General features: G+C 38.7%; 1 protein-coding gene across 1 annotated transcript in view; it reads right to left on the minus strand.

The window, feature by feature from the left end:
* ca10a (carbonic anhydrase Xa) overlaps window positions 1-27,297 on the minus strand; it is a 388,601-nt gene that overhangs the window by 214,856 nt on the left and 146,448 nt on the right. The window contains exon 3 of the mRNA XM_049464652.1: window positions 16,548-16,690. Within this exon, the coding sequence (XP_049320609.1) occupies window positions 16,548-16,690 (143 nt within the window). The remainder of the gene's footprint in view (window positions 1-16,547; window positions 16,691-27,297) is intronic.

Raw genomic sequence — 27,297 nt, forward strand, 5'->3', positions numbered from 1 at the left:
ACAGAGGAGAGGATAAACCAAATCAGATAACAAACACTATAGAAAAGAGCCTCCAATTTACAGTTACCACTGACTTATCCCCCTACACCACATCAAGAAAGAGCTTTTAACAAGCTTATCCCTGCGACCGAGGATTAAACATCCGCAGAACAGGATTCAGATCGTACCCCCAACTCACATAACAGACAACCATACCATCAAAAACTCACTAACACACCTTTTAAAAATCTTCTATCTATCATTTTCACATAATTAAAATGTAATTGCTTAAAAAATGAACCATTTTTATACGCACACAGTGCAAATACTGCAATTAATCTCTGAGATAATCTGGTTCAGCTTTTTATTCCATCTAATCTGTTCACATCAGTGTGTAATTAAGATTTTAACAATCAGAGTAAATGTAGAGAGAACACATCCTGCCACATCCTAAAATAAAAAAGAGAGGAACTGTGCAAAAATTTTGCTTCTAAAAACACCTTAAGACGTTATGTATAATATATGCGTCTACATACATTTATAATATAAATCTGTATGATGCCCCCAGGCGTTACATGCATTTATTCAAATTCACCAGCAGCACAACCGATTTAAAGCTGCAAAAGAATGTAAAACTGCACCCGGCTAACAGAGATCATTACTAGAAAAACATCTGAAAATGTGCAACAGAATATATATATATATATAATTGTGTGCATCACAACGTTTTAAGAATGCTTGTAAAATAACGCTGAATAAAACTAATATTATAAAAAACGTCACAATTATAAAACTAAAAACTAAAAATTAAAACTTTGACATTTAAAGCATTAAATAATTTTTTCGCGTTATTGTATAATGAGAATAATTGAATTTGGGACATAGAAATGAAGTAGCATTGAATATAAAATCTAGCGCAACCATTGCTATAAAATGGGCCAATTCCAAAGCCCAAACCTGTTATGTACCATAATTTTTGGACTATAAGGTGCACTTAAAATCCTTTAATTTACCAAAAATCTGCAGTCCTTATGTATGAATTCTACCAGTCAGGTATTAAGGAGCAGTAAAACCACTTTTAATGCTGAAGTACAGAGTTATACAGGAGTTTTACAGTAAAGTTTCTCCAGCACCAAGGCTGGAGCAGCATTAGCATTAGCTGCTAACCGCGCTAAACGCTAGCTCTTTCGTTGGCCAGAGGTGAGTATTATCGGACTGGACTGTAGCATGCTGCTAACCCTGTCTAGCACTGCTGGAGCAGTATTAGCATTAGCAGCTGACTGCTGACTCTGCGGAAGTACAGAGTTATACAGGAGATTCAGTGAAGCTTCCCCAGCACCAAGACTGGAGCAGCATTAGCATTAGCATTAGCATTAGACGCTAACTGAACTAAGCACTAGCTCTTTGGCTGTTCAGAGGTGAGTATACTGGACTGTAGTCTGCATGTTTACCGAGGGATGAACCACTAGCTGGTAGCACCCGGGGTAACTGGAACACTTAGTGTTCCTCAGTATAGCGCTGTCGGGCGGCATTTACTAGCGCTAACCACTGCTAACAGAAAATACTGTAAATCTAAGCTTACTGTAAATAAATGGAAGCTCTTTATTCACCCAAATACATAGTTTTCAGGAGAAAAATCGAAGTGTAGATTGTTTTCTTATAAGGTACCTTATAATCTACATACAGTATAATCATTATGTATAAACTATAACAGAAAATAGATGTTGACTGATGTGCGCCTTATAATTCGATGCAATATATATGTTAACAACACTTTCTACATAGTGAAAGCCTTTCAAGACTACCACATGTGCCAAACACTTCAGACGCCATGTATAACATGGGAATTGACCTATTGAGTCATAGTGCCAACACTCAGGTTGGCAAGGATAATACTGCAATCGGCCAAAGCTGCATGAGCCAAGACCCACATTTGGCCTAATTTTACATGACTGTAGCCAAATCTGAACCTGATGCAGTTATACAGATTCTATACGCTATGTGGGCAAATTTGCATCAAACAAGCCTGTTATTCTTAAAACTTGGGGTTGGTGAGGCTCTACGGACTTTCCGTTAATTAACATTTCAGGTTAGCAGGTTTGCTGAGTTAGCATGCTAGCTGCTATTCGTCCATTTCTTTGGTTCTTCAGAGGCGAAGCAGGACACGAGGCCGCCGCTCGCCATCTCCTTTCATAATGACCCATTTTTCGCCTCACCCCCCCACTATACTGCACCCCTGCAAGTCCCACCGCGGACACAAATGATCCAATTTAATTATTTCCTCAGCCCCTCTCCACGCGTAGTTTGTAATTCAAATTTACACACACACAGATGGACACGCCGCGAACGCTGGCGTAGCCCCCTCTGTTACGTATCCAGCGCTGTACGGCAAGAGACATAAAACGAATCAGAGCTCCCAGCTCCTGCAATCCAGCCGTAATTAAATCCCGCGACTTGACAAGCGAGCGGCCCGCGCGAGACAGCCGTAATTGCGGTTTTCAAGATATTCATGCCCAAACTGCTTTGTATACGGTGGCAGCTTAGCGGATTCAGCCAACACAAACTTGTGTCTAATTAATTTGAATCTGTAATTTGCATAACTAAATCAATTCTCATAATCACAAGGCGTTTCACTCTCAGCAATAAACATCTGTGTCCTTCGCGAGATATCATCACGCTCGCGATGAAAGACCTTGCCCATGTTTGACAATATTAATTGTCTCTCGGCGAAGTGTTTAGAACTTTCGCAAATAGGGCGTAATAGATCATTTCGGAGATCACAAAAGCGCCGTCGTCGACGCCCGACTACGTCTCACGTACTGTATATACGCACGTGATGCCGTACATTCATCCGCCGTCAAAACTGCCAACGTGAGATAATTGTCAGGGTAATGGAGCAGTCACGGCTCCTGGCGTAGCGTTTGGTGGCGCTGCCAGAGTGCTGCTCACGCATTCATCCTGAGCCGGATTCTCCTGTAGGAGGATTTCTGGCACCACGTCTGGTCTTCTAGTGGTCATGCAATATAATATGAACTACTCCATACAAAGCAGGAGCAGAAATACTGTACAAACCACGAGCCTGGAAACAAAAGCAAGGAAAGCTAGAGAGAGAAAGAGTAAGAGCGTGAGAGAGTAAGAGAGAGCGAGAGTAAGAGAGTGAGAGAGCGTGAGAGAGAGCGAAAGAGAGTGAGAGAGTAAGAGAGTTAGAGAGTGAGCAAAAGTGAAAGAGAGTGAGAGAGTCTGGAAACAAAGGCAGGGGAAAGATAGAGAGAGAAAGAGTCAGAGCGTAAGAGAGTAAGAGAATGAGAGAGAGCGAAAGAGAGTGAGAGAGTTAGAGAGTGAGCAAAAGTGAAAGAGAGTGAGAGAGTAAGCGAGAGTGTGAGAGAGCGAGAGCTAGGCTCCAACTCATCATCACACAAAGAAGAACATGAAGGCAGAAATGAAAATGCTACAGAGGAGTAAAAAGCAGGATGACACAGTAGACAGGAGCGCATATTCTCTAAAAAAACCCGGCTGCCAGGTATAATGTGGGAACTGGCCCAAGTCACATGTGCCAAAAATCCAGTTGCCAAGTATACTATGAGAAATGGCCTAAGAGGCTCGTGCCAACACCCCGTTTAGAGGGTATAATACAGCAATCAGCCCAAGTCAATTGTGCCAAAACCCCGGCTGCTGAGTATAATATATGAAATGTTTAGAACTTTCTCAAATAGGGCGTAATAGATCATTTTGGAGATCACAAAAGCCAGATGATGTCTCACGTATATACGCACGTGATGCCGTACATTCATCCGCCGTCAAAACTGCCAACGTGAGATAATTGTCAGGGTAATGGAGCAGTCACGGCTCCTGGCGTAGCGTTTGGTGGCGCTGCCAGAGTGCTGCTTACGCATTCATCCTGAGCCGGATTCTCCTGTAGGAGGATTTCTGGCACCACGTCTGGTCTTCTAGTGGTCATGCAATATAATATGAACTACTCCATACAAAGCAGGAGCAGAAATACTGTACAAACCACGAGCCTGGAAACAAAAGCAAGGAAAGCTAGAGAGAGAAAGAGCGAAAGCATGAGAGAGCCAGGCTCCAACTCATCATCACACAAAGAAGAACATGAAGACTGAAATGAAAAAGCTACAGAGGAGTAGAAGCAGGATGACACAGTAGACAGGAGTGTATATATATATATATTCCCCCTGCAGACGAGTACAGATGTCATCCCACAGCCTGACGCTCGCCGCTCCTCCTTGTTCTCCTCGTAATTATACTGATCCCATACCGGTGCTGGAGTGCTCCCTCCCCGTGGCAGGAGAACTCCCCATCTGGTCATACGTGCAGCCTGCATGTTAAAAACCTTCTCCCAGCATTTCAGTCACTCGCCGGTTACAGATACAGTGATATTCACTATACAGTCTGTATGGAAAACTCAGAGTCAACGCATTAACCTTTAACTCTCACCAAGGGCTACACTAGAAGCACTACACTATAATGCACTACACTACAGCGCAAATAAACGAGATCTTAGCAGGTAAAATGTTCTTACTAAGCATTGTGTAAGTGCTCGATTATATTGCTTCTTTTAGAAATAATGATATTAATCGTACTTACTTACAATTTCACCACACTTTAAGTCATTTGAACTCAAAATAAGCACAAAAACTTGGTCAGCAATCAAGTTATTCTGATTCTTTTTTCCAAATATAAGGCAGAAAATCTGTTCAAGTCTTACTTGACTTGATTTTAGGACTGTGCATTTGTTTGCTTACCCCATTGGCAGGTTTGTGTTGCTTAAAATAAGCATAAATGTCTTAATTTACATATATTTTGTCTAGTTCCTGCAGTGTAGCTATGGTCCACTTTTGCTCTCAAAAATACAAAAATATCTTGATCTCTGTTTAGCATTGATTCCACAAGTGTTGAAATGTTGACATCCTGCATATTTCATTTTAGCATTAGTGATCATTTTGTAACAATGTTTAAACTGTTTAAAGACTTACTTCACAAACTGGAAGTGGAAAAATCCACTTGCTTCAAGGCCTTTAAGCTGCACTGTAAACTCAATGATGGCAGTCTGAGACACTGGTTTCAGGTAATTTCTCTACCATTCTCTACTGCACACCTAGGCCAAGCGCTGCATGTGCCAACACTATGGTTGCCAAGTATAATATGAGAATTGGCCAGAGCCGCATGTGCCAACACTCCGCCTGCCAAGTATAATATGGGATTTGAACTGAGTTACATGTGCCAAACACTTTGGTTGCCAAATATAATAGGAAATAGGCCTGAGCCGCAAGTTCCAACAGTCCAGTAGCAGTGTATAATATGGGAATCAGCTCGAGTCGCAGGTGCCAACACCCTGGTTGTTGAGTATAATATGGTAATCGGTCTGAATCACATGTGCTAAACATCCAGTTGCCAAGTATAATGTCAAAATTGGCAAACTCGTATAGAGGGTATAATACAGCAAATGGCCCAAGTTGACTGTGTCAAAATCCCGGTTGCCGAGTATAATGTGGAAATTGGCCAGAGTGCCAACATGTGTGCCAACAATCCAGTTTCCAAGTATAATATAGGAATCAGCCCAAAATGCATGTGCCAACACCCCGTTTAGAGTGTATAATACAGCAATCTTCCTAAGTAGATTATGCCAAATCCCCAATGGCTGAGTATAACATGGGAATCAGCCCGAGTTTTCTTTGCCAACACACTGGTTGCAGAGTATAATATGGCAATTTAATGTGCCAACATTCCAGTTGTCAAGTATAATATGAGACACGGCCCAAACTGCCATTTAGAGGATATAATACAGCAATCAGCCCAGGCCAAACATGCCACAACCCTGGTTGCGAAGTATAATATGGGAAAACGCCCAAAATACTTGTGCCAACACCTCGTTTAGAGGGTATAATACAGCAATTGACCCAAGTTGACCATGCCAAAACCCTGGTTGCTGCGTATAATGTGGGAATCGGTCAGAGTCACATGTGCCAAAATTCCTGTTGCCACATATTATATGTATAATATGAGAAACAGCCTATAATGCTTGTGCCAACACCCTGTTTAGAGGGTATTATACGGGAATCGGCCCAAGTCGAATGTGCCAAATCCTCGGTTGCTAAGTATAATATGGCAACTGGTCTGAGTCACATGTGCCAACACTACAGTTCCCAGGTATAATATGAGAAACGGCCCAAGCTGCCATTTAGAGGGTGTAATACAGCCAATGGCCCAAGTTGACCGTGCCAAAACCCTGGTTGCCGAATATAATGTGGGAATCGGCCCAAGCTACATGTGCCAACACTCCAGTTTTCAAGTATAATATAGGAAACTGCCCAAAATGCTTGCGCCAACACCCCATTTAGGGGTATAATATGGGAATCAGCCCATGTCGACCATGCCAAAACCCCAGTTGCTGAGTATAATATGGGAATCGGCCCGAGCTATCTTTGCAAACACCCCGGTTGCAGAGTATAATACGACAACTGGTCTGAGTCACATGTGCCAACAATCCAGTTGCCAAGTATAATATGGGAAACAGCCCAAAACGCTTGTGCCAACACCCCGTTTAGAGGGTATATTACAGAAATCAGTCCAAGCAACATATACTGAGTACATTGAAAATTTGTGTAGATTAGCTAACTGTGTAACATTAAACACAACAGTGCAGTCTATCATTTTTATGGCAGTAAAATTAGCTACAAAGCAGGGCTGTAACTACTGAAGGGAAAAAAGTCCTCAGACAGGAATAAAGTTTTGAACTGAGGATGAAATTTCTTCTTGAACTTTTTGCAGCTTTCGCAAACAAATAAAATTGAGCCCCTCCAAAGCTCCCCTTAATCATCACATTTATTTTTTAGCAGCAGATTTACCATGGCAACGTTTATATGAAGCGCACATGCCTGCATGCCCCCGTCGGCTGTGTAACGTTAAATCCAGCTTTGCAATTAGACACGGAACAATGCTTTCCCCAACTCCAGCACTGAACACGACACGACTCTGGACTCAGGACTCTGAGCTGTGCTAATTAACAGCACAGGCTTCTTACTTACCGAGCTGCAGCATGCTAGCTAACAGTAGCGCTAACAACGGCAAAAAAAACCACAGAGCTAAACACTGTGACCAAAAGGCTAAAATCACATTCCTGGTGTTGTATTATGTAGGAGACTGGTTAATTAGGTTAATGGTGTTCTGATAGATGTGTTAGTAATTGAAACATAGCTAAACTTTGCTTATGTTTTAACACTGGCATGGATTCAAAGTAACATACCCCGGTTGCCAAGTATAATATGGAAAACAGCCTCAAATGCTTGTGCCAACACACTATTTAAAGAGTAAACAGTAATTTACCAAACGCTCCAAGTTAAACATGCCAAAACCCTGGTTGGTGAGTATAATATGGGAATCAGCCCAAGCTTGTTTTGCAAACACCCTGGTTGCAGAGTGTAATACAGCAATTGGTCCAAGTCACATGTGGCAAAACCCCGGTTGCTGAGTATAATGTGGGAATTGGCCAGAGTGACATGTGCCAACAATCAAGTTACCAAGTATAATATGGGAAAAAGCCAAAATGCTTTTGCCAATACACTGTTTAAAGAGTATACAGTAATTCACCAAACAACCCAACTCAAACATGCCAAAACCCCGGTTGCTAAGTATAATGTGGGAATTGGCCAGAGTGCCAATCTTCAAGTTGCCAAGTATAACATGGGAAACTATGCCAAAATGCTTGTGCCAACACCCCGTTTAAGGGTATAATATGGCAAGGTAAAGGTAAAGGTAAAAATGACGGATTGGCTAAGTATCTCCAAACCAAAAAAACAATTGAGCACCAGTGGGGCATCCTCAAGCACAAGGAGGCTACATGAGGTTATCATTGAAGGCTAGATGGCTAGCTTGGCTAGCTGGATGCTGTCAACCTGCCTACAGTGATGTATAATCCAGGGTTTCAATCAGATATATATATTTTTTTGCTGTTGTTGTTGTGTTCGCTCACCATTAGGGTCAATAGTAAAATATGGCTAAAATTAAAATATCTTACTTTAGAAGAAAAATGCTCGTACCTTGTCAAGGTTGAAAACAATCGATTTCAAAAAATATATTTTGTGTAAATATCTTCAATTACCATTCTAACTACCATAAACAAGCTGCACTGGATTATAAAGACCACTATCAATTGAAAGTCTAATTTCAGGTCTTTTTTTTATACATAAGATGCATTGGATTATAAAGCACTAGTAAGGAACAGGGGTGTCGCCATGTTTCCCTTCTAATTCAGCAAGTCTCACCGCTGGGTGGGAGACCTGTAAAGCTAAGCTAAGCTAAGTACACAAAACTGTAATTATTTAAGAAAACACCTCTGAACAGTGAAGGAGGTAGCCATTAGTGCAATTAGTGGCTAATGCTAATGCTGCTCCAGCAGTGCTACCCGACGTTAGCAGCAACACAGGATTACTGGATTAAAAGCAACACTAATGATTTTTGTGAAAATGAAAGGATTTTAAGTGCACCTAATTTGTTAGCTTAAAATGATCCACAACTATTCGGACATATGGTACAATGTATTTATTTTAGCTTTAGCAACCACTTAGCAACTGCTTAGCAACATCATAGCAACCACCGCGGATACCATGGCAACACCTTAGCCACCACATAGCAGCACTTTAGCACCACTTGGCAACTGCTGAGCAACACTATAGTAACCACCACAGATACCAGAGCAACGTCTTAGCAACCACCTAGCAGAACCTTAGCAACTGCTTAGCAACACCATAGCAACCTCCGCAGATACCATAGCAACCACCTAGCAACTGCTTAGCAACATCATAGCAACCTCTGCAGATACCATAGCAAAGCCTTAGCAACCACCTAGAAACTCCTTAGCAACCACCTAGCAACTGCTTAGCAACATCATAGCAGCCACCGCAGATACCATAGCAATGCCTTAGCAACTACCTAGCAACTGCTTAGTAACATCATAGCAACCACCGCAGATACCATGGGAATGCCTTAGCATCCACCGCAGATACCATAGCAATGCCTTAGCAACTACGTAGAAGCACCTTAGCACCACCTGGTAACTGCTGAGCAACACCATAGTAAAAACCACAGATACCAGAGCAACGTCTTAAATTCTGCATAATGTTGCTTTAAGGTTGAACTTAGACAAATGAGACAGTTTAATCCATTAAACTGCGGTTATTTCTGACAATTAATCATCAGCAATTTATTGTGACATTTCTGGAGATGGCAGCAGCGACATGACGCTATTATAAATTCTGCACCAGTAACCTTTACCTGGCCCAGAATCACAGAGTTATGAATTAATTATAATACTTGAAAAGAATGCTATTACCACCCAGCCGCACGGCCGGTCTAATCTGGGTGATTAGTATAAACCGTCACTCACACGAGTCAATAAATACCGATATCAGAGAAAGAGCCGAGACATCTGATAACACATCCACACCAGCAAATGAGATCTACTTACAGACTGTATCTGAGCATTAGCATGTTTGGACTAAAGGAATGAATGGCTGTGCATACATAATCAGAGCGTGTGATTAGGCCCTGAGTCCTGAGTAAACAGCCGGCGAGGAGGAAATACGGATATACTTTGCAAAACTGTATTATATAACAGTAAAACTCTACATAATGTTGCTTTAAAAGTCTTATTCCATCGTTTTTTTTATTCATTTTAAAATGTCTAGTTTTGGTCTCTAGTATAGAGTCTCCGGTATAACACTGCTTTAGTACAGTGGAGGAGTGGCCTGGGGGAAACGATAGACTTTTGTCTCTTGCTCATGAATATTCATACATGCAAACATATTGCCTCTAATTGGCTAACATCCCTGCGACAACAGGAGGCAGCGAGACGAACAACAGTTTTAAAGAAACATTTTACAATAAAGACATTTTCACACTAATAACAGTCTTTGCAATGTCATATGTGTAATAATGCCCTGCTAAGTGCAGTTCAGCCACTGACCTAGTCTTAGAGTCTCTGCTGTAAAACGCAAAATCCACTGGAGATCCTATTTAAACCTATAGTTACTCACACACAGAGGTGGGTATTCACGGTCCAGAAAGTAAAAAAAGTAGAAATCCACCCCAGAGTTTTGTTGGATTTTTACTTTTAACTAGTGTAAACTAGAACTAGAACTGTTCTAAACATCTAAACACCTCCCTATCTCAATTGTACTTGGCTGGTGTTGTTTTTCCTCCATAGTCTAATTCTAATAATTTGTTTCTTAGCTCTGAATTACTGGGTGAAGTATATAAACACTGATGTTATTTGGGTTATTCGCACAAATAACACAGGAATAAACTGCCATGCTGTTAGCTCTTAGCGCAGTTAGCTCCTAGCACTGTTAGCTTCTATCTAATGAGACAGCACCGCTGCCAGGCATCAGCTCTGCCTGTGGGCGGTCCTGAGCTGAAGTGGGCGGAGCCATGAATACTAATTAAATACATTAATTTTCCTGATCGACTCAATTTATTTATTTTTTTTCTGAAAAAGAACAAGAAAAAGTGTACTACTACTACTACTACTACTACTACTACTACTACTAATAATAATGTACATTTGATTCTTCTTAGATTCTTCTCTGTGCTTCATCATGTTGCAAATAAATCTGTTTTAAGCATCCTAACAGCACAGCATGTCAACAGGAAGCAGCATCATTCCAGCTCAAGCGAATGAATGATATATTTCCAGACGGCGCGCTTGGCCGGAAACATGCATGTGTGTGTCACGAGAGAAGCATCTTCATCCCTCCGTCTCGGGCGTGATGTGTGGGAGTCGCCCAAATCATTTTCTCGCACTGGTTTGTCAGCGTGGAGATGCGCTGGGCTCTCAGGCGTTCGGCGGAATTATAAACGGGAGAAAATCCTCCCTAAAGGTCCTTTTTCCTCTCTTTCTTTCTTTTCCCCTGAACTGTACATCCGACTAATGGAGAGTTAAAGCAAATTAAAATGACCTTTGTATAGAAACACTAATTAATCAGGAGAAGACATGCATCAAGGTTATGCGCAGTGGGCTGAAGGAATCACAGTTATTAAATTGTCTGTATTAATTGAATATTTGCTCTGCTGTAGATGAGCTGCAATTACTTGAAGAGCGTCTAATGAATTTAATCACTCTGACGGAGGAGAGAGAGAGACAGCAGGTCCGATCACCTTTCAGTAGTAGCAGCAGCAGCACAGCATATAACATACAGGTGTTGGACAATGAAACTGAAACACCTGTCATCATTTTAGTGTGGGATTTTAGGTTTCATGTCTAAATTGGAGCAGCCTGGTGTTCAATCTTCATTAATTGCACATTATTGCACCAGTAAGAGCAGTAAGAGTGTGAAGGTTCAATTAGCAGGGTAAGAGCACAGTTCTGCTCTAAATGCTGCAATGCACACAACATTATGGGAGACATACCAGAGTTCAAAAGAGGACAAATTGTTGGTGCACGTCTTGCTGGAGCATCTGTGACCAAGACAGCAAGTCTTTGTGATGCATCAAGAGCCACGGTATCCAGGGTAATGTCAGCATACCACCAAGAAGGACCAACCACATCCAACAGGATTAACTGTGGACGCTGTAAGAGGAAGCTGTCTGAAAGGGATGTTCGGGTGCTAACCCGGATTGTATCCAAAAAACATAAAACCACGGCTGATCAAATCACGCAGAATTCAATGTGCACCTCAACTCTCCTGTTTCCACCAGAACTGTCCGTCACCACAATCAATTACTGTGCTCTAAAACCAGGTGATTCAGTTTCATTCTCCAACACCTGTAGTTCCGATCTTATAATCTGATTGGTTGATCAGATTGTGATAGAACAGGTTTGTGTGTATAGTGTGTGTATTCAGGCCTCTGTAGTGAATTGGTGAGGTGTGTGTGTGTGTGTGTGTGTGTGTTGTTCTGTGGTGTTTGGAGGTGATCTGATCTGATCTGATCTCTCTCAGCTCTGCTGCCAGTTCCTCGACCCCGGGCTGACCCTGCTCTGGAGTAATATTAATGTAGTGAGAGAGAGGTGATGCACATATTCAACAGTTAATTCTATTGAAACACTCACAATAGAGCTGCTGCATTTTACAGTCTGATCCGGTTCTACCTGTCCAACCAGAGCATTGTGCAGTAGCCTCAACTCTGTCACCAATAATACATGACATTACCAGCAGATTTGCATTTTAAAATCCCTGTCTACCTCACATTTTATATTAAATTAATATTTAGTGTACTGTACTTTCCATTTCTTTCTTTTTTATTTTTATTTTTTTTAATAGTTTTGTACTATTGCTTTTTAATTTATTTAAATTTTCTTTTATTATTACTTCTATATTTTTCTATTATTGTTGTTTTTTATATCATTTATTTATTTGCATTTTTATTGTATTAAAAAAAAGCTAGTTTTAGCTTACTTTTAACTGTTTTTTTTTGTTTATTAATCTTACCTTCTTTTGATATTAATGTATTATCAATTAAACTAAGTTATATAATTATTACTATTATTTTATTCTAACTAAATTTTTATTTTTATCTATTTTTATATATATGTTTTACTGTTATTTTAAAATGAATAAATGTAGTTATTATTTTCTTTGTCATGTCAATTCCTGTATTTGTAAATGCTCAGCAGTTCAGTTCAATTCAGGTCCAATTTTATAGATCTATACACGAGGCGTCAACCGTGCACCGTAGAGCCTGATTTAGGGCGTGTCAGTGTGTCTTTGCTATCGTAATGACGGGAAAAGTACACCATTCGCGACTCAAAACATGCAAAAGGCGTGTACTCATTTTCTTAATTAATCATGGGTGTGGTTAATTTTGGGTGTAACATGAAATAATAATAAACCAATCAGAGTGTCTCTTTTGTTCATCATTCCCTTTAAGAGTCCGGTGAGCTCTGACTTTGGTGGATTGCTATTTTAACGGTGCAGCTACCTGGACGTGTCCAACAAACAGCAAAGGAAACTGAGGAAACTCATTTACGGGAACAGCAATGTTATTTTATTTACTATTCTGTTTATTGTTGATGTAAAAGTTGGGTTCGTGCTGCACCTGGATATTGCCAAGATAGCAATAAACGTCTGACTAGTTATTGTACTTATTCTGTTTCACATGTACTTTCACAATATATTAAAATTGTACAAAAATTAAGAAAATTAAAAAAGAAAATTAAAAATTAAGTTGAGTAAATTGAGTTTAAATGGCAAAAATAATGCGTAAAATGGGGGTGTTCTAAAACATTAGATCAGTTCTTGCAGCTTTATTCAGAAGATCCTGCTTTATTAACCTCTAAACGTCTTTGTGCTTCTTTATCTCTTTTGCTTTTTTAAACACATAATAGTGTGAAGCCTATTAAATTATATTAAAGGTTAAATTCAATACAAAAGATGACAGTAAAATGTATGGATTATTTTATAGAGGATAAATAAAGCAGCTGTCAAGTAGATAAAAAGATAGTAAGAACAAAGACTCATTAAAATGGATTGAAAAGGAAACATATGCAATTATTATTCAGTCTAATTTTATATATGGATGTTTTTCATTTTTTAAGACTCCTGCACATTTCTGAAGCTCTCAAGCAGAAAGCTTTGTTCAACCTGTCGAGCATTTCTCCGGTTCCAAGAAACATCTGACCTGAGATCAGGAGACAGGTCTGCAGTAATAACCTAATAATAACATTTAAAGATGGTTTAGAAATTGATTTATTTCATTAATAGATAAAATGTGTTCTTCTGCAGTAATAAAACATACCAATCTTGCTTAAAAAGTTTATAAACACACTTACAATATGCAAATCAATCAGTCAATCAAAAATACCACCCCCCTGCTGATGTCCAACCATATGCGTCTCACCGCTCAGCTTTCTTTTCTGCCCCGCCTCTAAACCCATACATCACCCAGTGTCCCTCCCATAGCTGAACACTTTTTTTTTTAGCATTTCAGGAGACAGATCAGCAGCAAAAACCCCACAGTATTAAATATGGTTTAAGTACAGAAGTGATGGAGTGACCATATGTTTCTTTATTAATAACTGAAATGTGTTTCCTTTGAAGTAATAAAACATACCAGCCCTGCATAAAATTATTATAAACTTTTCCTAAACTTTAAAAAACACTTTTATTGTGGTCATTTCTGCCTCAATAGCGCCCCCACAGGTTTAACTGTGCTATAGGTGAGGAAGATGTTTCCATGTACTGCTGTAGCTCAGCCCAATCAGATCTCCCTCATGCCCCGCCCCTAAACCCATACATCACCCAGTTCTCAGTGCTTTTAAAAATTTGAGCTGAGGTTGGAGTCAGCTAAAATCAGGGAGTTTAGTTACCCTTTAAAGAGACATATAACTTGTGTTTGATAGACAGACAGACAGACAGACAGATAGATAGATAGGTAGATAGATAGATAGATAGATAGGTAGGTAGATAGATAGATAGATAGATAGATAGATAGATAGATAGATAGATAGATAGATAGATAGATAGATAGATAGATAGATAGATAGATAGATAGATAGATAGATAGATAGAGCAGTGCAATAGATGTTGCAATGACATTAGTTATAAAAGTGACTGATGTGCCATAGAAGTATTAGCTCAGCACAATCAACACTCTCTCTTCTGCCACACCCCTAAACCCATACATCACCCAGTGCTCAGTGCTATTTCAAATTTGAGCTCAAATTTTGTGTTTTACAGATAGATCCAGAAGTAACAACACAATGCAATAAGAAATATATTTAACACAAATTATATAGAAAATATATAAAGGTATAAAAAAAAACTTTCTACAAGGTAAATAACTATCTGTAAACAGAGCGGTGCAGTATATGTTGCTAACGGTCATTAAATAATTAACAGCGCAAAAAGGAAGGTGCAATGACATTGATTATAAAAGTGACTGATGTGCCATAGAAGTATTAATATGTATATATGACAAATATAGTTTTGTAAAGTGAATATGTGAATACCCAATCATGGGTAAGTGTACTTGAATGTAAGTGAGGTTGGGGAAGTGCTAGTTTAAAGAATTACGTGGTTAAATAATGTCCATGTGGTGTGATTGGGTCAAACAGTAGCATCCCGTCCCCAATGGGAGGAGTTAAAGAGTTTGTTGGCTCTCGAATGAAGGATGATGTTTCTGTTTCCTGCTGATGCTCAGCCCAATCAGCTCTGTCTTCTGCCACACCCCTAAACCCATACATCACCCAGTGACCCTTCCAAACTACTCCTCCAAGCCAAAAGCTTGCTTGCTCATTAGGGATGGACACTACAATCCTCCTTAAAAACATGAGATTTTTAAGGTACAGTCTAATAGGTCAACATGGTCTTGGCGCTTCAGGGCCATGTAAGGTCTTCAAAGAAACATTTATCATTGCTTGAAGACATGGTTAAGCCCAAAAATGGAAAAGATTATATGACAAATATAGGTGGAGCCTTGATGCCCCACCTACATGCCGGCCCCCCAAGGATGCCCGACCCATTTTTACATGTATAAAAATTTTGTTTACGGACTGTGTTTCTCTGAAAACTTCTGTTTTTTGATCTGCTTTGTAAGATTGAAACTACCTGCTAAATAAAGCTGTCTTCCCCTTTCTTTAACCCTTGTGTGGTGTTCATATTTTTTGTTACTCGTTTACTTTGTTACTTGTATTTAATTCAGCAAAATTAAGCAATTCTACATTAAAATGCTTTACACATGCTCGCTTCACCTAAATTGCGAGCAATATAAACAGCTTACATGGTTAATATTTGCCCTTTACCTTTCTTAAGTTACATTTCTTTTAAAAAGTGCTACTCTTTTTTTATTAGTTTTTTAATAAAATGTAAAAGAAAATGAATTAAACTCAAGATATGAGTAGAAAATTAGTTTAGTTTCAAATTTACAAATGAAGCAATGTTTATTAGCCCTTGGCCAAACATACTGTATGTAATATAAATGTGTAGGGTGTTGGGGGGGGAGGGGGCTGGGGGGTGTACAGTGTGTGTTTATCGAAAATGTGTTTTGATATATGTTTTTCACAAAAAATGAGCCAATGCCAATGAGTTTGAGTTAGAAAAAATATTTTTGAAAAATATCAGACCCGAACACCACACAAGGGTTAAACAGAGTGATTCTCGTCTTGTCTTTTAGTCTTTGTTTTAATTTTACAAGTTTTATGCTTAAGAGGACTTAGATCATTGTAGTAAGCAGAGGTGAGTCTGGTTTCCTCCAGGTAAAAAAAAAAATCCCAAGATGTTTAACACAATTACACAATTTATGCTAAAAGGGTGGAGTCAGCTAAATTCAGGGGGTTTATTTACCCTTTAAAGAGCTGTATAACTTGTGTTTTATAGGTGATGGAGGAGAGATAAGGAACAGATGGAGGGAGCAGGAATACGAGTGATGATCTGAAGGGTTTTACTGAACGCTTGAGTTCATTTCTCAAGTACATTCTAAAAGAGTTCAGGCTTGTTTAAGGACGCAGCGCGGCACCCGGCCAACAACACATTACCATACTTCAGTCTCCTCCCAGCGAGAGCGCGAGAGTTCCTTTTGGCAAAGGAATAGAACAGAAACGAAGATCAGACTCTTCTTACCTTCCTGCCGCCGGTGTTGAGTCTCAGCGGAGTCAGAAACGGGTCGAATATCATATGGCTGGTCTCAATGTTGACGGGAGACTGTCTCTTCCCCACTGAACACAGATTCCACGCTGAATTCACCAGACCCCAGAACGACGGAACTGCAAAAAAAAACAAAAAAACATCATAAAATATCAAAATATCACGATAGAAAAATATCAGAATAATCATTACTCTGAGTATGTGAACTCTTTGGGATTATACTTGTATTTCTGCATAAATTGATCATTAAATGTGTTCTGATCTTCATCTACGTCACAACAATAGACAAACACAGTCTGCTTAAAAAAAATATATATATATATTTGCATGGTTTTATTGAACACAACATGTTAACATAAAAATATGGAACTCTTTACCAATTAATATAATTTAGCTGCTTTAAAAGGCAGCTAAAAACGTTCCTTTTTAGATTAGCTTTTTACTAGTTCTGTTCCCCTTATACTTAATTATTATTATTATTTTTTTTTTATATATATATATATTTGTGCTGTTCTTATCCTTATTTTATAATTTTTGTTTAAATCTATTTTATTTTATATTTTATTTTTATATAAATGTCTTATTTCCTACTATTTTAAGAAATTGTTACTTTTTAATAGTTGTATTTGTTTTATATTACTTTTACATTTTGCTGATTTATTTAATTTTATTGTGAAGCACTTTGAGCTACATTTTTATGTATGAAAGGTGATATATAAATAAAGTTTATTATTATTATTATTATTATTATTATTATTATTATTATTATTACATTCACGGGGGGGGGGGGTATGTGAACCCCTAGACTAATGACTTTTCTAAGAGCTAATTGGAGGCAGGATGTGATGAGATGTGATTGGATGTGTTGGTTAAAGCTGCCCTGCCCTATAAAAAAAAAATCACACACCAGTTTTGGGTTTGCTGTTCTTTGACGTGAATCATGTCTCGCACAAAAGAACAAGCTCTCAGAATAACTACGTTCAAGAATTGTATTGAATTGACTTGCATGAAGCTGGAAAGGGTTACTCTAAAAGTATCCCTAAAAACCTTGATGTCCATGTGTCCACGGTAAGACAGACAGACGCTCTACAAATGGAGAAAGTTCAGCACTGTTGCTGCTACTCTCCCTAGGCATGGTAAAGTCCTGTAAAGATGACTGTAAGAGCACAGCACATGCAGAATGATCAATGAGGTGAGGAAGAATCCTAGAGTGTCAGCTGAACACTGAATACAGAAATCTCTGGCGCAGGCTTTTAACATTTTTGTTGACAAATCAATAAATACAATAAGGAAAACATGAAACAAGACGAAGAGGAAGACACTGCTGTCCAATAAAAACACAAAAAGCTGCACGTTTGAAGATTGTAAAAAAAAAAAAAAAAACAAAGAGCACCTGGATGTTCCACCACAGCACTACTTGCTAAATATACTGTGGGCAGGATTGATGAAACCAGAATTGAGTTGTTTGGAAGGAAAACACACAACGCTATGTGTGGAGAAAAAGAAAGGCACAGCACACCATTATCAAAACCTCATGCCAACTGTGAAACATGGTGGAGGGGGCATCATGGTTTGGGGCTGCTTTGCTTTGCTGCCTCAGGTTCTGGACGGATTGCTGTCATCAACGGAAAAATGTATTGAATGAAATGAAGTTTACCAAGTTTACATTTTGCAGGAAAACTTAAGATCATCTGTCCTCCAACTGAAGCTCAACAGAGGAAGGATGATGCAACAGAACAACGACCCAAAACATAGAAGTAAATCAACAACCGAACGACTTCAACAGAAGAAAATAAATAAATACTCCTTCTGGAGAGTCCTGACCTCCTGAACCCAACTGAGATGCAAAGTAAACAAGGCAAAGTAAGTAAATAAGTATAGCAAATATAAATAACTAAATATGGACAAATACTCTCATGCATAAATATTCTCACAAATAGCTGCACGTTATGAATGTTCTGTGTATCTGTATGATTACGCTTTATTTATTCCTATTGTTCTGTTCTGTAAGACTAACCAAGGACAAGAGCTATAAAATATGCATGAATTAATGTATTAAACATTTATATAACAATGTTTACCTGCATTGTCTGTACTGTCCTTGTCATAAACACATACATGCACAGCTAATATAATAATGTGTCTTTGTTTATTAGCAAATAGACCAGAGGTTCAGTAGAGCAGAAAACAGAAAAAGACTATAAAATACTGCTAAACTAAGGATTTAAATGTACCGTAAACAAAAAAGTGCTTTAAAATGAAGGATTTGAATGTACTGAAAATAAAGAAGTGCTTGGAAACTAAGGATTTATATGTAAATAAAAGAAGGAGTTAAATGTTCTGGTAATAAAAATTGCTTTAAATTAAGGATTTAAACATACTATAAATATAAGTGCTTTACAATGAAGGATTTAAATGTACAGCAAATAAAAAAAGTGCTTTGAAATGAATTAAAATAAAATAGTGCTTTAAAATTAAGAATTTAAATCTACTGTAAATAAAAAAGTGCTTTAAAATGAATAACAATAAAATAATGCTTTAAAATTAAGGATTTAAATGAACTGTAAATAAAAAAGTGCTTTTAAATTAATTAAAATAAAATAGTACTTTAAAATAAGGGATTTTAATGTACTATAAACCAAAAAAGTGCTTTAAAATTAAGGAACTGTAAATAAACGTTCTTTAAAAGTAAGGATTTAAATGAACTGCAAATGAAAAAATGCTTTAAAAGTAATTCAAATAAAATTATGCTATAAAATGAAGGATTAAAAAGCACTGTAAATAAAAACATGCTTTAAAATCAATTAAAATTAAATAGTGCTTTAAAATTAAAGTAAAATTATGCTATAAAATGAAGGATTAAAATGCACTGCAAATAAAAAAAGTGCTGTAAAAGTAATTAAAATAGAATAATGCTTTAAAATTAAGGATTTAAATGTACTGTAAATAAAAAAAATGCATTAAAATGAATAAAAAAGTGCTTTAAAATTAAGGATTTAAATGTACTGTAAATAAAAAAGTGCGTACTGAACTTCAGTTAAAACTGTTGTCTGTTATTTTCCTCATCTAATGAACTTTATACAGTTTGTGTTCAACTCTTATCCAAAAAGAATCGATAAACATTTGCACAGAAATCAATGAGTCCTAATTGCAGTGTGTGAATGAATAGGAAACCATGCAGTTTTATAAATTTGGATTTGATTAAATCAACTAATAGCATTATATTATTGATAAAACAACGTGCTGATGATAATTAGATTGCTGATTAATGACTGAATAAAATGAATAAAAGAGGATTACAGTGGTCACTGGTTGGACACTGTGTTCACTAATGTTTAGTGCACTATGATGGTATCAGCACTTTGAGTAAGTCTGGAGAATTCATAAATCACTGCAGGGACGTCCTGAAGCCTGGAGACACAGGTGGATCCACAGCGTTCTTTTATGTTAAATATAGACTTAATTGGTGACCACGTTTTTAGGAGCTATGTAAAGCAGCAGCAGGTACACACTATACCTTCTATATATTCTATATATCTCTCTTTCACAGACACACACACAAATACATATATCTATCTTTTCCTAGGCCAGGGCCCTGATGAGTGCCAGTTCAATCACTACATTTCAGATGTCTTTGCAGTGACTGCACTTGAGGATACTTTCAAAGTTTTTAAAATTATTTTTTTATTAAAGTTGTCCTTTTGCTAAAATCCACTTTTTGTTGTTCATTGTGAAATATAATAGGTTTCTTTCAGTTGTATATGCATGCTGCACATCGATTAGAAAAAGCAACGTGTCTACATCAACCCGTGAATTAGTATTCATGGCCCCGCCCACCTCGGCTCGCGACCGCCCACAGCGCTAACAGCGCTGTGAACAGCATGGCAGTTCATTCCTGTGTTATTTGTACATTTTTGCAATAGAATTTCCCAATAGAAGAACCCGTGCTCATAAAATAAAGACATTTGTACACTAATAACAGTCTTTGCAATGTCATATGTTACTTTACAACATGTGTAATAATGCCCTGCTAAGTGCAGTTCAGCCACTGATCTAGTCTTAGAGTCTCTGTAAAACACCAAATCCACCGGAGATCCTATTTAAACCTATAGTTACTTACACACAGAGGTGGGTAGTCCAGGTCCAGAAAGTAAAAAAAAAAATCCACCCTGGGGTTTTGTTGGCTGAGCCACAGCAGAGCTGCATAATCAGGCAGTTGGAACAAAACCCAGGGGTGGATTTTTATTTTTAATTAGTTTTTAAACTAGAACTCTTGTAAACATCTAAACACCTACCTATTTCTACTGTACTTGGCTGGTGGTGTTTTTCCTCCATAGACTAATTCTAACCATTTGTTTCTTAGCTCTGAATTACTGGGTAAAGTATATAAACACTGATGTGTTATTCGCACAAATAACACAGGAATGAACTGCATGCTGTTCCTAGCGCTGTTAGTTATCTCCTATCTGACGAGACGTGTGGGCAGTCCTAAGGTGTGAATCCATAGACTGTATATAAAGATGGACGCCGTGTCGCCGTTCCCATTCATTCAATGAAAATGAAGCCAAAATCTTCCGCCATTTTGGCGATTCAGAGACCAGAGTCTGCGCAGTAGAGTCCAGAGGAGGGAGAAAGGCTGTGGAGAGACCGCCTACTCATTTAAATAACCCCGCCCCTGAGGGCTGCCTCGAGGTCACAGGCTGCAGAGCGGGGCGGAGCGGAGCTGACGGTCTGTTATTGGTCCCGCCCATAAGCAGCCCTTTTACCATAACCACACCTTTTTTGAATAGAGCTGAATAACGTTTTAAAAAACTAATTCTGTGGGAATATAAAAATTTGACAATATAAGCAGAGGTTACACTAGCTGCTGCATTAAAATAATGGAGGTAGAATTACAGTATATTAGAAAAAAATGTGATTGAAAGTTGTTCTGTTTTGCCATTGAAACCTATGGGGATGGGTGGAGTTACACAGCTTTCTGCAGCCGAACAGCAGGGGGCGCCCGACCTGTGGTGGCTTCACTTTTAAGAGACGATGCTCTGTCCAGCTATATACAGTCTATGTGTGAATCACAGGGCATCTCACGATACCTTATTATCACAATATTGTGATTCTGCAATGAATGAATGAATGAAGCTACACTTATATAGCACCTTTCTAGAAACCCCCAACCATTTATACTCAGCACTCATCCCTACACTGGTGAGAAGCTGCAACCAATAGCACACAGCATACTCTTAACCGGAAACCACCGTCCACCTGGAGGACTGCATCAGACATTACAGCATTTACCCAGGACAAAGTGCCAATTTATATGCCAATCTATATTTGGGAACACAGTCATACATATACATTTACACACACACAATACATACCACACACACACACACACACCAGATCAGTTTAGAGTATTCAATTTTCCTGATCTCCATGTTTTTGGAGGAAACCCACGCAGACACAGGGAGAACATGGAAACTCCACCCAGATAGGGACTTGAACACAAGACCCCAGTGCTGGGAGGCGAACATGCAAACCACTAAATCACGGTATAGCGCAGGATAGTTCTCTATGATACTTTATAGCAACTATGTTACTGAACAGGATAAAATACTCCTAAATAATCTGTTAAATATTGCAAACAAAATATATAAAAATATAAGATATACTGTGACATCGATTTTTTTTTTTATTCGCCCCCTAACCAGAACACCATTAGTTACAACAGTTTTGCATGTGTAGCTCAATGAATGTTGCTCATATCAGGATAAATTCATTTTCTTTTCTTTTTTTTTTATAATGTATTGTTCCTGCTAACGTTTATCTCTCTTCTAATGCATGGAATTGCAACTCAACACTAGCAGTAGTCTGGTTGGACTCTGTGTTTGTGCTGCTGAACCTGTTCTGATGGTAAAGTGGTCTGAGCTGTGTGAAGTGAGAGTACACTTGATGAATATGAGTGTCGGGGAATTGAAGCTCAGACAGCTAAGTTGATTCTGATTAATAAAAGCTCGCACGGACGGAGGGACGGGGAAGGCTGGCGAAGGCTGGCATCACTGCGGCACTTCTCATTCCCCCTCAGCCGCCGCCAGCTGCTGCTCCTCTCTCACCTCACTGTCAAAAAACAAATTACTGTATCGGACAGAAGTGCTGTGAGGGGGAAAAGAGGGGAGAGAAAGAATGGAAATACATTAGGGAGCTGCTGAGTGATCTCTTGTTTAAGGTGCTATTGAATTGGACAGTAATCTTCGACTGCAGGACACTGATGGGAAAATGGCAAATAGTTCAGATGCATCTATATCATTCAGAGAAACGGCAGGAAATCTATAACCAGAATGGGGATTTTCAGAGCGCGGAATTGATCCATTACATACAGACCCTTCTTCAAAACGTACACATACTTATTACCCATTTACAGCCCTGAACTGCAGCCGCCGGCACCGGCCTCGTTATTCACTCACACGCTGCAGCGTCAATAACACTGACCAATATACTACACTATACTATACTATACTATACTACATTACACTACACAACACCCTGACCCCACCGGCACCCGCCTCGTTATTCACTCACACACTGCAGCGTCAATAACACTGACCAATATACTACACTACACTATACTATACTATACTACATTACACTACACTACAACACACCCGGCACCCGCCTCGTTATTCACTCACTGCAGCTCCCGCCATCAATAACACTGACCCTACACTACAACACACTATACTATACTATACTACACTACACTACACTACACTACAACACACCCGGCACCCGCCTCATTATTCACTCACTGCAGTTCCCGCCGTCAATAACCCTGACCCTACACTACAACACACTATACTACACTATACTCTACTATACTATGCTACACTATATTACACTACACAACACTACACTACAACACACACTGACCCCACCTCCCACTGGCACCCGCCTCGTTATTCACTCACTGCAGCTCCCGCCGTCAATAACCCTGACCCTACACTACAACACACTATATTACACTATAATATACTATATTACATTACACTACACAACACTACACTACAACACACACTGACCCCACCTCCCACCGGCACCCGCCTCGTCATTCACTCACTGCAGCTCCCGCCATCAATAACACTGACCCTACACTACAACACACTATACTACACTATACTCTACTATACTACATTACACTACATTACACTACACAACACTACACTACAACACACCCGGCACCCGCCTCCCACCGGCACCTGCCTCGTTATTCACTCACTGCAGCTCCCGCCATCAATAACACTGACCCTACACTACAACACACTATACTACACTATACTACACTATACTACACTACACTACAACACACCCGGCACCCGCCTCATAATTCACTCACTGCAGTTCCCGCCGTCAATAGCCCTGACCCTACACTACAACACACTATACTACACTATACTATACTACACTACACTATACTATACTACATTACATTACACTACACAACACTACACAACAACACACCCTGACTCCACCTCCCACCGGCACCTGCCTCGTTATTCACTCACTGCAGCTCCCGCCATCAATAACACTGACCCTACACTACAACACACTATACTATACTATACTATACTATACTATACTATACTACACTATACTACACTACACTACAACACACCCGGCACCCGCCTCATAATTCACTCACTGCAGCTCCCGCCATCAATAACACTGACCCTACACTACAACACACTATACTACACTATACTCTACTATACTACATTACACTACATTACACTACACAACACTACACTACAACACACCCGGCACCCGCCTCCCACCGGCACCTGCCTCGTTATTCACTCACTGCAGCTCCCGCCATCAATAACACTGACCCTACACTACAACACACTATACTACACTATACTATACTATACTACACTATACTACACTACACTACACTACAACACACCCGGCACCCGCCTCATAATTCACTCACTGCAGTTCCCGCCGTCAATAACACTGACCCTACACTACAACACACTATACTACACTATACTATACTACACTACACTATACTATACTACATTACATTACACTACACAACACTACACAACAACACACCCTGACCCCACCTCCCACCGGCACCTGCCTCGTTATTCACTCACTGCAGCTCCCGCCATCAATAACACTGACCCTACACTACAACACACTATACTATACTATACTATACTATACTACACTATACTACAGTACACTACAACACACCCTGACCCCACCTCCCACCGGCACCTGCCTCGTTATTCATTCACTGCAGCTCCCACCGTCAATAACACTGACCCTACACTACAACACAATATACTACACTATACTCTACTATACTACATTACACTACATTACACTACACAACACTACACTACAACACACCCTGACCCCACCTCCCACCGGCACCTGCCTCGTTATTCACTCACTGCAGCTCCCACCGTCAATAACACTGACCCTACACTACAACACACTATACTACACTATACTATACTATACTACACTACACTACACTACACTACAACACACTATACTACACTATACTCTACTATACTATGCTACACTATATTACAGTACACTACAACACACACTGACCCCACCTCCCACTGGCACCCGCCTCGTTATTCACTCACTGCAGCTCCCACCGTCAATAACCCTGACCCTACACTACAACACACTATACTACACTATACTATACTATACTATAACAAACTCTGACCCCACCTCCCATCGTACATCACCTTCAACAACACGCTATTCCACTTAACAATACACTACCATTATCCACTACTAAACTTAACAAGAGTCAGCTCTAACACAATAAACATAACACTACAACACAATATAATATACAATATTATAACCTAGTGTTGTAGTACTCGAGTCCGGTTTCGGATTTGTCTCAGACTCGACCTTGTTTGGAATGGGCCTGAGTCCGAGTCCTCTGTCTCTGAGGTGAAGTTACCATAGTATATCGTAGCAACGAGCTAACTAAAATTCTAATGTTATTGGGGAGAGAACTAAAGTTGGCAATGAACTAGCTAACCTTAGTGAGGAGCTAGCTAACTTTAGTGACGAGCTCGCTAAACTTAGTGACGAGCTAGCTAAAATACTAATGTTACCTGGGATAGTACTAAAGCTAGTGACGAGCTAGTTAACCTTAGCAATGAGCTAAATTACACACTAATGTTACCAGGAAGTTAACTGAAGCTAGCAAAGAGCTAGCTAACCTTAGAGACGAACTAGCTAATCTTAGCAACAAGCTAAATTACACACTAATGTTACCGGGGAGAGAACTAAAGCTAACAATGAGCTAGCTAACCTTAGCGACGAGCTAGCTAAAATATTAATGCTACAGGGGAGAAAACTGTGATTGCTTTTTTTTTACATTTTAAAATAAAAATTAAAGGATTTTTTTTTTTATCTGGTCTCTGTCTTGGCTCAGACTTGACTACTGAAAAACACTACACTACACTACATTACATTTTACATTACAATACTACACTACAATACTACACTACACCACAATATACTTCACTACTACACTACACGGCACTACACTATACTACAGTGCACTACACTACAATATACTGCACTATACTATACAGTACTACACTACACTACATCACATTACACTGCACTATACCTTAGTGCACTGCACTACACCACACTGCACTGTCACTGTTTCCAGCTCTGAACACCCATTCCATCAGCAGTGAAGCAGGATTGTGAGGGTGTGTGTTTGACAGGTCTGAGGAGCTTGTTCTGTTTAATGGTGTGTATAATGTGAGAACACACCAATAAACCATATAACACCAATAAACCATATAACACCAATAAACCATATAACACCAATAAAACCTGGAGAACCCTTTAATACGAGTTCCATCACCTTCCAGTGTTCAACAACCTACTGAGAGAAAGAGAAAGAGTTTCAGCTGCTCTGTACTTATATTTACTTTACATACTGTTTATATTCCCTAAATATACTAAATAAGATGAAAAGTATGGTTTGAGGTGGTAATTTTGGATGGCTATTATTAACTAAAATCAATTTTAAGTTTAATATTTTAATATTTCTAAAGAAGCTGGTAATTATTATTGGAACACAACAATATTATAGCTATTATATTATATATTATTATGTTAATTCAAAAATACAAAATTGTATGTAAAAATTCTGTTTGTGGAAAAAAACTCTTGTATGTAAAAAATATATATTTTTTAAGTAGTGCAGTGTACAAGAAATATGTTTTCATCCAATTTTTCCATTTTATTTTTTTTATTTCTGCACATCAAAATTGAATTTTCAGGAAAAAATGAAAAAAAAAACAGATTTTTCATTTTTGCATTTTGCCAGAATTATCCCAGCAGATTTGTGTTACAAGATACAAAAATTGACAAATCTTAAAATCAAGAGAAGATTCACCTTTCCATTTTTCTTGAAATTCTGTTTGCCAAAGGCTGAAATAAAAAAAAAAAAAAAAAAAAAAAAATATATATATATATATATATATATATATATATATATATATATATATATATAATTAAAAAATTGGATGAAACCCCATTTCTTTTTCAATCTACTGAATGGGGAAAAAAACAATGATTAAGTTTTATAACCATTTTTTATTTTTATATTTAGCTTGATACAGTCAGAAAATTACCTGATAAACTTTACACTGAACTGCATTCATTCACA

Source organism: Astyanax mexicanus, chromosome 15 (assembly GCF_023375975.1).
Source record: "Astyanax mexicanus isolate ESR-SI-001 chromosome 15, AstMex3_surface, whole genome shotgun sequence".
NCBI lineage: Eukaryota > Metazoa > Chordata > Actinopteri > Characiformes > Acestrorhamphidae > Astyanax > Astyanax mexicanus.